The sequence below is a fragment of the Anastrepha ludens genome, chromosome 4 (assembly GCF_028408465.1).
Source record: "Anastrepha ludens isolate Willacy chromosome 4, idAnaLude1.1, whole genome shotgun sequence".
Lineage (NCBI taxonomy): Eukaryota > Metazoa > Arthropoda > Insecta > Diptera > Tephritidae > Anastrepha > Anastrepha ludens.
The window spans coordinates 97,919,867-97,933,470 of record NC_071500.1 but is presented as its reverse complement, the minus strand read 5'-3'; the positions used below and the strand labels follow the sequence as shown (position 1 = coordinate 97,933,470).

The following is a 13,604-nucleotide window of genomic DNA, read 5'->3' as shown; positions in this document are numbered from 1 at the left end:
ATCACTCAATCGAAAATAATTATAAAAATAAATAAAATAGAAAAAAATAAACGAAATAGAAGAAATCAAAAAGACGCCATGCGAGGGTTGACACGAATAAATAAATTAAAAAGAAAAAATTAGAATAAAAAAAATCAAAAAATCAAACAAAACAAGAATAGAATAAACTAAAATAAAACATAATAATTTCGCAAAAAGAAATTTAAATGAAACCAAGTAATTTTAAATGAGAGAAAAAAATAATAATAATAATAAAAAAAGGAAATAAGTAAAACAAAACACAAAAAAAATATATAAAAATCAATAAAAATATAAATGAATAAAATAAATGAGTAAAAATAATAAATGAAAACAAAAGAACTAAATGGAATAAAGTAGTTCAAAAGGAAGAAAATCAAACTCAACTGAATAATTCTAAGTAAAACATAAAAAAATACGGAAAATTAAATTAAAAAAATAAAAGTCCAATGAGAATGAAAACAAAACTGAACTAAATAACTTTAATAAAAAAATAAAAAATAAAAATTAAATAAATTTAAAAAATGAATTAAAAAACTTAAGGAAATTAAAAAAATGAATAAAAAATAAAATAAAAGTAAATGAAAGAAAATAAAATAAAAGAATAAAATAAAAATAAACTAAATAAACTGAACTTAAATAATTTAGGAGAAAAAGTAATAAAATAAAACTAAAATTAAATAAATACAAGAAATTAAAAAAAAAACAATAAAGAAAAACAATTTTTTTAACTCAATTCTCTACTTTCATTCCTATTTTAATATTTTTTTTTTTAATTTAATTTGTTATTTTTTGTGCACTTATTTAAAAGAAAAAATTAATAAAATAAAACTAAAATTATATAAAAAAAAGTGTGGGAAACCTTTTTTTTTATTTAAGAATTGTTTGTTTTTTTAATTAAAATCTATGCTACTCGATTTTTAAAATTAAATTTTTAATTTTTAATTTAATCATTCCTATTTTAATTTTTTTTTTTAATTCCATTTGCTATTTTTAATTTTTCACTTACTTTAATTTTAACTACTTTATTTTAACTCAAATGAAAGAAAGTAATTTGAAAGAAAAAATTAATAAAATAAAACTAAAACTAAATTTAAAAAAATGTAAAATAAAAAGTGAAAAAAAATTTAATTCAAGAAATTAAATTTAAGAATTTTTTTAAATTAAAATTTAATTGAAAATTGTTTTTCAATCAAAATCGATCTCTATTAAAATTTTTATTTGTTCTAATTTCACTTGTTATATTTTTTTTAAATTTCATTTGTTATTTTTTTTTTTGCACTTACTTTCCATTAAATTTCCTTTTAATTTCTATTTCAATGCTCACGTTTGACTTTTTGGTTTTTAATCTATGGCTGAGTGTATTTACGGCCGTAGAATCTCCATACTAAGGATATCAAAATATCATTAAAATTACTTCTAGCAGGGTCAACCCTCGGCTAACAATTCTGTCAATTGCCAAGTCTTACACCAAAAATAAGTGGAGTAGGTTGCCCAAAACTCTCTGTAAAAGCCCCGTTTTTTTTACGAGTGTTTGCAATAAATTTCCTATTTTTAGTGCTTTAAATTTTCAAAGCGATATATTGTTTTACATATATTTGTATATCTCATTTTCGTTCATTTGTCAGCCACTTAGTTTTCCTTAAAATATTACTCATATTCACTTTTCTTATCTTCTTGTGTAACTATTGTACTATAAACCACCGATCCAAATGCTTCCTTAGCTGACATTGTTCGACAGCAAATTTAACAACTCTTTACTCTTTGCTTTACATTGCAGCCGTTACTATATTTACCTTTCGATTGTCGTCTACTTGGCTGTATGGCAACTACTCATAACAGCAACAACAATAAAGCTAGAAGTGACTCACTGATTTATTTACTATCGCTTGCCACCGCTTACTATTGTTCACTATATTTATTTAATTATTGACTTTATTGGTTCGCTATATTCGAGTGGTCATTGTTAATATTTCATTGTATTCATATTTGCAATACTCAAGTGTTGGGTGGGTATAACAAATTTTGTAGTGATTAGTTGTTTCGAAGGCAAAATTCATGCACGAAAAATTTTATGTACAAATATACTTTAGTTATGCTTGTAATAAAATATGATTATTACATATATTTTTTACAATCAGAGGTAAAAGGAATAAAGAAGTAGATAAAAATGTATTACTAGTTATTATATATTCAAATTTTCAGATATGCACCCACTTTCCTGGCCGAGCAACTAACTTCAATCTTATACAAAGTGGCATCTCGGGACTGTCATGAATTCACTATCCTGATATGAAGATACGCTTCACCTAATTATGTACCTCGAATTCGGTCAGATTTTCGCAAGAGATGGGAAATTTCCTACAGTTAGTCATCACATATTGTAATTTTAGGCATTGTATGCAAATTTGCATTTCGTTCCAAAGCGATAACAAGCAAGAGCTTGATTACTCCAAAAGTTGGTATGCCCCAAAATCTGGCTGGGCTCATGGTGAAATGATTTTTAGAAGTGTGCTAAATAGTTGTTATTCGGCTCTCAGCGAATTTGATATACTCAGCTGATGGGCTGACGTCAGTTGGGAGGAGACTGTGTTGGTGATATACGAAATAAGTCAACCAATGTCAACCAAGTTGCCGTCTGAAGAACGACTGATTGGACGAGTTTGTGAATACATATGTGTGAAATGATCATGCAGAATTCGACTGCCGAATCCCCAAGTGACGTGGCAGCCAAAGTTCCCTTCATCTTTCTTTTTCACCATAGCTTAAGAGCAAACCTGGTAAATCTATCATAATTGTGCTGGACCCATTATTTGCCCACGCAAGTGTGGCTGAAATGAGAGATACGTGATTAGGTGGTCAAAGACATGTCATAAGAGGCACCTTTTGGCACCGACATTGCCCTAAAACTAGCGAAGGAGCAAGACCATACAATTATTTTGGCTTGTGTCTTGTCTTGTACGTTGATTTCGAAGAATTTGAAGTTGCTTACAACAATTTCAAAGGCTTTGATAACCAAATGCGTGGTTTTTTAATTTAAAGAGTTTTCTTAATCGAAATTCAAGATCATTAATTTTTGTTATTAGCTTCGAAAAGATGTTTATTTGGTTATTTTATCTCATATTTCGGATTCAAAAACGAAAATGGGTAGAAAAAGTATTTTAATTGCAATTAAATTGTGTATAGCATCAATTACAAATAGTGAAAACTGTTAAATGAGTAAGCCACTTAGCCGCGTGGAGCATTTAAGTGAATGGGGCACTTATGCAAATAACACTTAAAAGATAATGTTTAGATGAGGTTTAGATAAACTTTAGAGAGAGTCTTCGATACTTTAGATAGATATGAAACTAGCAGGAAGCCACTTAACCAAATGTTGTAGCAAAGGTTTTTCGGCTTTAATTATTTTTCGTCTGTTTTTACAAGAAGTCAACCAATGCAAACACTTATTAAGTAGCATGCAATATATAACCATTAGGGTGGCATTTGATCATTAGAGCCCACTCATAAGGCAACAGAAGTATAATTTTACAACTACCCAATTATCTGCAAAAAAAGTTTCCCACTAAGTCCGCTTCCTTTTCAAGCAGTAGGATATAATTGCGTACCTATTTTTTTGTTTTTTCGAAATACAATGATGAAGTGGGAAGGGAATGTACATAGCTTAATACCCTAAAAAGGTGCATGCAGCTAAGTGATATCAATTATTAATTGCATACTTTAGGGGTGATACACAATGAAAGCTACTTGGAGTTTTAGCATAGAGTTCAGAGTGTAACTTTTCTTTACAGCGCAATTCAAAATTGATAAGTTGCAATATTTGCTGCATACTGTTAGGGTGCGGTTCAATATTACTTCCGGGATTAGTTTTCCAGTGATAGTTTAACTTTGAGAAAATTTTAAGCTAAGTCAAAGGCTACCAGATTGGACGTTTAATCCTTAGGTAAGTGGAGAACCAGTTTAAACTTGACTTAGACATCGCCTTTTGGTGTCATAAGTCGTACTTCCTCATCCTAAGGCATTCATCAGCCTAAAAGTACACCTTCATATTATTCCAACCAGTATAGCACAGTACAGGTTAGAAGAGCAACCCTGCATCAAAGTAATGTAATTTTCAATGCAACTTGCATTTTTCTACATTTTTCCAAATGCATTCACTAGACGATTTTCGAAAAAAATTTATTTAATTTATTTTTGCTTTTACTCATTTTTCGTTTACAATTAATTTCTTTTACTTTTTACTCAAAAAGAAAGAAAAATACTCTTATTTATTTTCAAACAATAAAAGTCTAAAATTTAACGTAGAGATAGCAACAAAAATTTTGTGCTAGCACTTTTCAAAAATCACTTGAGCGTTTCTATCGTCAAAAAAGAGTAAAAATAAATTTTTTATCGTCAGCCCTTAAATGTTTAGCTAACTTGGGAAATTCTTAATTTTTGGGGAATTTTCCTGAATCCTACATTAATTCACTCGCCTCCCATCCCATTGCATTGAGTGCAATTCCTTTTACCATTTGTGTCCCTTTCCCATTTGCTACATATTCTTTGAAAAAATTTCCGTAATCATTTTTTATGGCAAAAAACTCATGAATTGATTAAAATTATGAAGGGGTTGACAGCAAAATATTCGAAGAAAAATATTGCAAAAATGGGGGATACGATGTATGTATAAGAAAATCGATAAAATTGATGACACAACCTGCGAGAAATTTGCTATATACAATTTTTATATGTATATGAGTAAGTACATTTGTAAGTGTATGAATTTGTATGCCTTGTGTGTTATGTGGTTGAACATATATGAGTGTGTATGTATGTATGCAGGTGAAAAAGCGATAGTCATTAGGATTTGAAAGGCCACATGGCAAGTATCATATAAGAAAGTTGATATGGGGAAATTGAACTTAAAAAATAATCGAAATTGGGACTTAAATTAACGAGAGTAAAAAAAGAATTGAAAAAAAAACAAAATTGTTTCACATACGAAGTATTTAGTTTAGAATGTTGAACATTTTAAATTGAAAAAAGTGTTTTGAAAAGGAAATGCCCAGCTCTAAGAGAGGGCTGAGGTAATACGAAGCCGGTTCAATAAGTACCCATGTTTGATAACAGCGGGCGCTTCTGAGGGATTTTGGTGCTAGCATCGCGTGCTGCCATCTATCAAACGACGGCAAAACAAATTTCAGACTGATTGATAGATTACTTTGGATTTGGCAGACGAGACAGCGACATATTTTGAAGAGTTCGACAAATCCTATTTTTTTGGAGGGATTAAAAAAATAGCCGCAGCGGGGAAAAGTGTATCTTCCTAAAAGGGGACTATGTTGAAAAATGAAATAAAAGTATTGAAAAAATGGTGTCCACATTTCTAACACGCGTACTTATCGAAAATGGGTTGTTTACAACAATATCAAGGAAAAGATCAGGTGAACCAACTCAAACAACATCAAAAGCTGATATTCATCAAAAGAAGGTTTTGTTATCAGTTTGGTGGGATAACAAAGGAATTGCCTACTTTGAACTCCTACCACCCAACCGAACGATCAATTCTGATGTCCACATTGAACAACTAACGAAATTAAACAATGCAGTTGCAGAAAAGCGGCCCGAACTGACAAATCGAAAAAGTATTGTATTCTATCATGACAATGCAAGGCCACATACATCTTTGGCCACTCGGCAAAAATTATTTGAGCTTGGTTGGGATGTTTTGCCACATGCACCATATAGTCCTGACCTTGCACTGGTCTGATTACTTTTTGTTTCGCTCTTTACAAAACTCCTTGAGTGGTAAAAACTTCAGTAATGATCATCATCATCGTCAAATCGTAAGCAATGGCAAAAAACTGAATCGCCAATGAAAACCAGAAGTTTTATGATCGTGGGATGCTGCCTGAAAGATGGCAAAAGGTCTTTGATCGAAATGGACAATACATTACAGAATAAAGTTATTTAGTTTCATTACTACATTTTGTTTGATTTTCTAAAAAAATCCGGAATTACTTAGTTGCCAACCCTGATGCATTGGTACTACACGGCAGTAGTTAGACCGATATTGCTGTATGGGGCCTTTGTATGGTGGACTGCGACAAGAAAACTGACATACTTAATGCCACTAGAAAGGATTCAACGACTCGCTGCTCTGTGCATAACAGGAGCGATGAAAACCACTCCAACGGCCGCGCTGGAAATGATTCTCAGCATGCCACCTATTGACCTTATGGCGGAAAACCTGGCATCGAAATCCGTGAGGAGGTTACTGGCTGCTGGAGTATTCACCTGCAGAACCTTCGGTCACAGCTCAATACGAAAGTGGAGCTCAGGTTGCACAGACTACATGACTCCGTACTTTAGTTGGGAGAGAAGGTTTCGCACTACAATTGTAGAGGAGGGATGGCACAAAGGCATGCAGCCTGACCATTGAACTTTACAGACGGCTCTAAAACTTCAGATGGAGTGGGAGCGGGTATTTACTGCTCAAAACTAGGACAGCTATCAATCTGCCAGGCCACATCAGTATTCTCCAAGCGGAAGTTTTTGCTGTGGCAAAGCCGCGGAGATAGCCTACACAAGAGCAAGAAAGAGCTCAACAATTAATATATACGTGGAGAGTCAAGCAGCAATAAAAGCAATAAGCTAATATTGTATTAAGTCCAAAAATGTTCGACGGAGCAGGGAGGCTATAGAAAGACTCGCCGCATACAGTAGACTGCATATCTACTTGGTACCTGGTCACAAAGGCATTATGGGGAACGAAATAGTAGATGAGATAGCAAAAAGTGCTGTTAGACTACCCTTTGAACAAGAGAACGACATACCAAAACCGCTAAATACAATATACAATGAAATGGACCACTACATGAAAAGGCGAGTGGAAGCTAGGTGGACTAATCTGACCACATGCGAAACAGGAAAAATCATGTTTGGAACTAACAACGAAAAACCGACTCAATTCGTACTTACGCGCTTGCGAAAAGACTGCAGAACTATACATGCGTACAAGATAGTGATTGCTAACACGGACAAATGCAGGAAATGCAGAGAGGATGTTGATGAAACCTTAGAACACCTTCTGTCCATTATTAAAAACGCTTTTAAAATGCCTGGGAGCCCCATTGTTTGAGGGCCGACTCCGTCTCAAAAGCGGATCTCCCAGCGCTGCTTGGATTCGCCAAAAGCGTTGACATCCTACATGATGTCTACTTTAGGTATTCATAGAGGTCGGTCTCCATCTGGAATCGCTAGGGACCAAAAGGTTTATGCGTGGCTTGTTGCTAACCAGGCTAAGGTAACCTAACCTAGTTGCCAGCCCAATATAAAATGAAATAAAATTTCTCTATTAAAAAAACTTATGTTCAATAAAAAATAAAAAAAGCGCTTAAAGGAGGTTCCAGAAATCGCCTGCAGCGCACTCTATAATCAACATTTTCATAAATAAAAAATTTTGTTATGTTCTTGAAGGATGCTTTTATAACCACCAAAAATTTTCAAATTAAAATATTCTGAAGTTTCTTCAGGATAAATCCTTGACAACCCGTCTTTTATTTGCTTCATAACTGCGTATAACCCCTTAAAAATGCAAAATAGAATGTCAAGTGTCTCTATTTTCCAAAAAGCCTAAAACTTTATTTCGGATAACATAAACACACATTTTTAAGTTAAAAAACCAAAAAAAAAATTAAACAACAGACTCACGAAAATATGCCAAATAAGTGGTTTTCTAACGTTTAAACGGTTGTTTTTCGAATAACATGCCTTAAATAGTTGGTTTCTATCAAAATGATTGATGGTATATTTAAGTACATACATACATATAATTAGAAAAAGTTATATAAACAAAAAATAAAAATAAAATTAAAAAAAAAAATAAAATAAAAATAAAATAAAAAATGTTTCATTAAAATGTCTCCGTTTTTCGCAAAATCTGGGAATTCAACTTCCACTTTCATTATCCTCAACTTAAACAAAAAAAAACATATGCGCACATTTTTCCAATTTTTATTTTTTAAGGTCTGCTTATTCAAATTCTTAATAGTATTTCCGATGACTGCCGAGCTACTGTAAAGCTTCGTCAGCTTCTCCTTTGATTGCCTAGTGCCAAGCAATTTTGCCCTAACTTAAGCGCTTAGCTGATCAATTCAAAAGGTAATTGAGTAAAATAAGATTTCTTAAATCAAAAAACCAAAAAAAGTGTTTTTCATAGCTACATAATTGCTTTAAAAGATCCCAATTATTCGTATTATAGAATAAGAAATATTTCTTTGCAAAAACTAAAAACAAAATGCGTTTCGACTTACTGTTCAACGATTGATAGACCGCCTCACAGAGGGCCATCACAATGTGCGGACTCGCCATCAGCGGACTCTGCATGGGCGTTTGTGTGGCCGATGTGGTCGTATTGGGCGATTGTGATGTCGATGAGGCAGCGCTGCCGCTGCCCCCGCTGCCATGACTGCCACTCGATGAGGATGCAGAGTCATCGGCGCCCGCCTCGGGCATATAAAAGACAACAGCCATGGTTTTGTTTTTGTGATTTACTTTTTATTTTTATTTCTATTTCTTTTTATTTGTTGTTGTTTTTTTGTTTGTTTTTTTGCTACTTGCTGAGTTTTTTGTTGTGGTTGTCTTTTTATTTTTTTTTTTGTTTTTGATGTTGTTTGAAGTTTTTTTTTCGCCTCACTCGTTTGTTGCGGTTGTTGTTGTTGTTAATGCTGCTCTTAATGTTCGAGTACGCGCACACACCTGCTGCACGCGCTATTAGGCGTTGTTGCTGCGCAGCAGTGGGTGGTGATATTCTTGGGGGGTCGCACACGAATGTTCATGCACACAACAAATTTGAGCATGCAAAATCGCACTCTGAAAATGTGCTTGTTCTTTTTCTTGTTTGTGATTTGATTTTGCTCACTTCTCCTGGTTTTTATTTAATTTTGAAGTTTTAGGAAATTTAATTTTTTTTCGGTGAATTATAAATTAATTTTTTTCTTTTTGTTTAGTTTGCAAAACAATTAGTTTTCACTTTTTCTAATTCTTCTGTGTCAATCGCAACAATTTCCAGCAACTTTCGCGCTTTATGGCAAATGTTCGTAAATATTACGCGCAGTTGTGAAATTCTTTCTTTCGTCAAATTTGAATTCAAAAAGTTGTTAGTTCCTGTAGGATTAATGATGTTTTAATATATTTAGTGCTCAAATTGCAAGCGAAGCTTTTGAAATTTTAATTTGTGAACATTTTTGTTAAATTTTTTTTTTGATAAAACAAAATAAATTGGAAGTTCACGCGTTCTAAAACAAAATTTGGGAGAATTGTTGATATTTTGCTTTTTCGAAATTGAATTCGAAAATTTCAAATAATACACGTTAAGAGCTTTAATTTTTTTGTGGAATTTGATGTTAACTTTTCCGGACAATAATTGAAATTTATCAAACTTAGTAAGGGGGGATTTTTATTAAGCGCAGCATTAAGTTTCTTATGATTTTTTTCTTAATTTCTTAATTTTTTTCAAAATTTTATGAGAAAATCAAGAAAAAAATGCCAACTTATGTTTTTTTGTAAGTTAAAGCGCTTTTTTCGCACAGTATTTACCTACAAAAAATTGAAAGATAATTTTTATGACGCAAAGAAATATTATTCTGATATAAATTACTTTAATTTTATATAAGCTGATAATTTTTTTATAATAAATATTACTATTTTTTTTATTTAAAACAATTTTCTATAATTTTTTAATCTTTTTTTAATTAATACTAGTATTATTTACAAAAATCATTACTTTATTGTTTTTAAAAATTTTTATAATTCTTTATTTTTTTAGGTTTTTTACTTGTTTTAATTTTTGCAATTTAAAATTTTTTTTAATTTTTTTTTTGTTTTTTTTTTTTTTAATTTTTAAAATTAAAACAATTTTTTTTTCATTCTTTGTAATATTTTTTCTTTTCACTATTATTATTCTTAAAATGTATTACTTCATTATTTAAATTTTTTTTATATTTATTATTATTTATTTCTTTATCTTTTTAATTTTTTTTAAGTTTTTTAATTTTTGAAAATTGGTTTCCATTTTTTTTTTTTAATTTTTAAAATTAAAAATATTGTTTTCTAATTTTTTGAAATATTTTTTTTAATTTTCACTATTATTATCATTCTTAAAATTTATTACTTTATTATTTTTATTTCTTTATTTTAAATTTTTTTTAATTTTTTAAATTTAATTTTTTTTCACTTTACTTTATTACTTCATTATTTTTAAAAAATTTCATAACCCTTTATTTTAAAATTTATTTTAATTTTTTGAATTTAATTTTTTTTTTAATTTTTACAATTTAATTTTTTTTTTCATTTTTGAAATTTAATTTTTTTTTCATTTTAAAATTAAATTTTTTTTTTAATTTTTAAAATTTGAAATTTTTAAAATTTTTTTCGTAATATTTATTATTTTTTTATAGTTATATATTTTTTTATTTTGTTGAATTATTATTAATATAAAAAAATTAGAAACCAGCTATCAGTATTTTTATTTTTTCTGTAGATTAAAATCGAGTTTTTTCCGAGAACGGGAAATAAAATACCGATTTTTTTTGTGTTCTTTCTGTTATTCAAAATATCAAATCTAATTTTTCAATAATAATATTTGCTACAGTTCCTTTAGTTAAACAAAATTGCATTTTTATTTAAAAACAAAAAAAACTGAATTCATTTATTTTCTATTAAAAAATTAAAAACTGAAGTTTAAAAAATTTTTAAAAACTTAATATTTTAAGTATTCATTGCATTTCGAGAAAAATATTAGTTTTTCAATAAAATTGCAAAAAAACTTTGTGTGTTATTTTTTTCTTTGTTAATGTAATTTTATTATGAAATTATTAAATATTTAATTTTTTAATATTTTTTAATATTTTATTTTATATAAATAAATACTTAATTAGTTTAATATAAATTTTTTTTTTTGTAATCAATTAATAGATTTGATTTAAATTTTTTGTCGTTTTCATTTAGTTTTACAGAAATATTAGGGAAAATATGCTAAATTTCAATTACAGTTTTTTAGCAAATATTTAAGGCTTTGTGGCAGAATTTTTAAGTACGCCAAAAGTTTATTAAAAAAGTACAAACAATTTAGAAATCTGTTAGCATCGAATTCAGTGTATGTTTTGCAAAAATTTTATTCCGAAAATTGTTCTTATTGTAAATAAATAAAAAAAGTCTCTTTGTTTTGAAAATTTGTTCACCCCTTTATCGAATGCTTTGCACCAAAACAATTCAGTGCTACTGTTTATCTCTTTAGTCGGTGTGGTAAAAATTAAAAAAGAGATGTGTAAAAAAAAAGCCAAACACAATTAATTGACTTCTGATGTAGAAAATATTTTGTTTTATTTTTTCGAAACCTATTAGTCCGAATTTTCTTTATTTATTTTCTTAAGCAACGTTGTATTTGAAAAAAAAAAATACCGCCTGACTTTCAGGTGCTTATAAATATCATTCTTTTTCATTTTTCTTTATAAAAAAAAAAATGTACTCTTCGTTTCTGATTTATTTAAATGTAAACAATTTTACATGCTTTTGGCTATTTTAAAAATAAAAATATTACTTCATTGATTTTGCCAAAAAAATGTCACGAATATTAAAAGGTAATGAGAATTAAAAAAATTTGAATTTTTAAGATATTTTACATTTGCCAAAAATATGCCAATTTATATTAATACTTCCAGTATTTTTTTTTTAATAATAAATTTTTTTTTTAATAATTTTTTATTGCGTTTGTTTTTAAAGTTTTTTCGTCTAAATATTTTTGGAGGGGCTTGTGGCTCTTTACTACAACGCAATTTTGCGTTTGCGTTCACTCAAAAGTTATAGAAATATTAACTTTCCGAAACTTTTTTTTACTAATAAATGCAAAAAGAAGTGGTTGCTCGTTTTTATTATTTTTTTTTGTCGATTTTTTTAAATTAATTTAAATTTTAATTATAGTTGGTCTTTTGCATACATTTGTTTGCTCTTTAGTCTCGTTTGTTTATCAACAAACTTTATTATTTTTGAAATTTAATTTAAGACTTACAATTCATATCACTTTTTAAAATTTCTTCACACTATTAGCAATTTTTATATGCGTAAAATATACAAAGTTGCTATTTTTCGCACACCAAAAGTTTTTTTTTTCTTTTTCTTACACTTACGATATGCTTTGTTTACAATTTTTTCGCAATTTATGCAATTCGAAAAAAATTTCGAAAAAATCAAAAATTTATTTTTTGCAATATTTTATACTTGTTTTTTTTTTTTTTAATTAACTAGAAGTACTTAAAACGTTTTTTAATGGTTTTGTTTCTATTGTTGTTGTTATGTTCTTTATTTTTTGGCACTGTTCAGTTCTTGCATGTTGGCGAATCACGCAAATAAACACACACACACATACACGCGCGCACGTATGCACTCTATTGGTGTTTGGCGTTGCGATGTTGTTGTGTTGGCGCTTTGGCGTACAGCACAGTGTTCACAAAAAAGTGTTAAAGTGTTAACCACCAACCAACAAACACGTCTTACTCGCTTCGTTGTTTCCAATCAACTGTGCCTGCCATTACAGCCGGCGCGCAGTGTAGGTTCTGCCACCTCCTCTTGACGGCAGCGACAACGTCGATGACTACTACTCAGCGAAACACGACGTACAACACAGAATCAGCACCAGCAACGGCAGCAGCCGCCGCCACTCACACCGACGCACAGTTAGAACGCTTGAAAATGCCAGCTAGTCAGTCAAAAGCAGGCAGTCAGTGAGCCAGCTCAATCTACACCAACGACGCAACAACAACAGCAACAACCAGAGCAACAATGAGCGAGCACACGAATAACCGGAGTCAGTGCAACGACAAATACATAAATATACAGAAGTGGAGACACCAGCCGCTGCAGCCACAGAACGATAGCACAATCATAATGCAGAGAGTATCAACAACAGCAGGGAGCCAAGCGCACAACAACAATGCATGACGATTTAAAAAAATAAAAAGCAAAAATAAAAAATGAATAAAGAATAAAAGAAAATATAGAAAAAACCGTAGAGCAGAAAAAAAGGAAATAAAATCGTGTTAAAAGCAGCAAAATCAAAGAGTCAGCGGCAGAACTGCAGTTGCATGCAACGATAATATAAAAAGGGAGCATTAAAGGCAACACTAACAACATTGGCAGCAGCAGCAGCAGCAGCAGCAGCAACCGCGACAATTAGAAACCAGAACAGCAGCTCACATATATGTATGAATATATGTACGTATATGTGTGGTAGTTACACACACCTACGAACAGGTAGGCCGTTAACGCATATGCAGAAAGCCCAGAAATAAACATAGAAAGCAGTAAAACATACGCACATACGAGTTGCGTTTGCATGCAACTGAGGAAAATGCAGAATCAAACAAGTAAATGCAATCCTATAACACATACACACGCATACCAAAGTAAATGGCTACACATGCGTATGCACACACACTTTAGAAGTCATCAGCTAGGAGAGCCACTCAGCAGCAATCAACCAAAATACCTGCTGTTCACGGCGCACTGAGATTATTTCGAAGACCTGCTGCTGCTAATCCTAGCGG

The 13,604-nt window shown here is 30.5% G+C and overlaps 1 protein-coding gene across 4 annotated transcripts in view; it reads right to left on the bottom strand.

Moving 5' to 3' along the window:
* The window catches only part of LOC128860289 (cell death protein hid), an 87,384-nt gene extending 74,780 nt beyond the window's left edge, over positions 1 to 12,604 (bottom strand). Inside the window, exons 1-2 of one of the 4 annotated variants that reach the window (XM_054097718.1) lie at positions 12,071 to 12,604; positions 8,316 to 9,168 (exon numbers count right to left, since the gene is read on the bottom strand). In XM_054097718.1, coding sequence (XP_053953693.1) covers positions 8,316 to 8,535 — 220 coding nt within the window. In that variant the 5' untranslated portion in view covers positions 8,536 to 9,168; positions 12,071 to 12,604. The remainder of the gene's footprint in view (positions 1 to 8,315; positions 9,169 to 12,070) is intronic. The other 3 variants (XM_054097720.1, XM_054097719.1, XM_054097721.1) reach the window with 3 other exon arrangements.
* Positions 12,605 to 13,604: the final 1,000 nt, after the last annotated feature.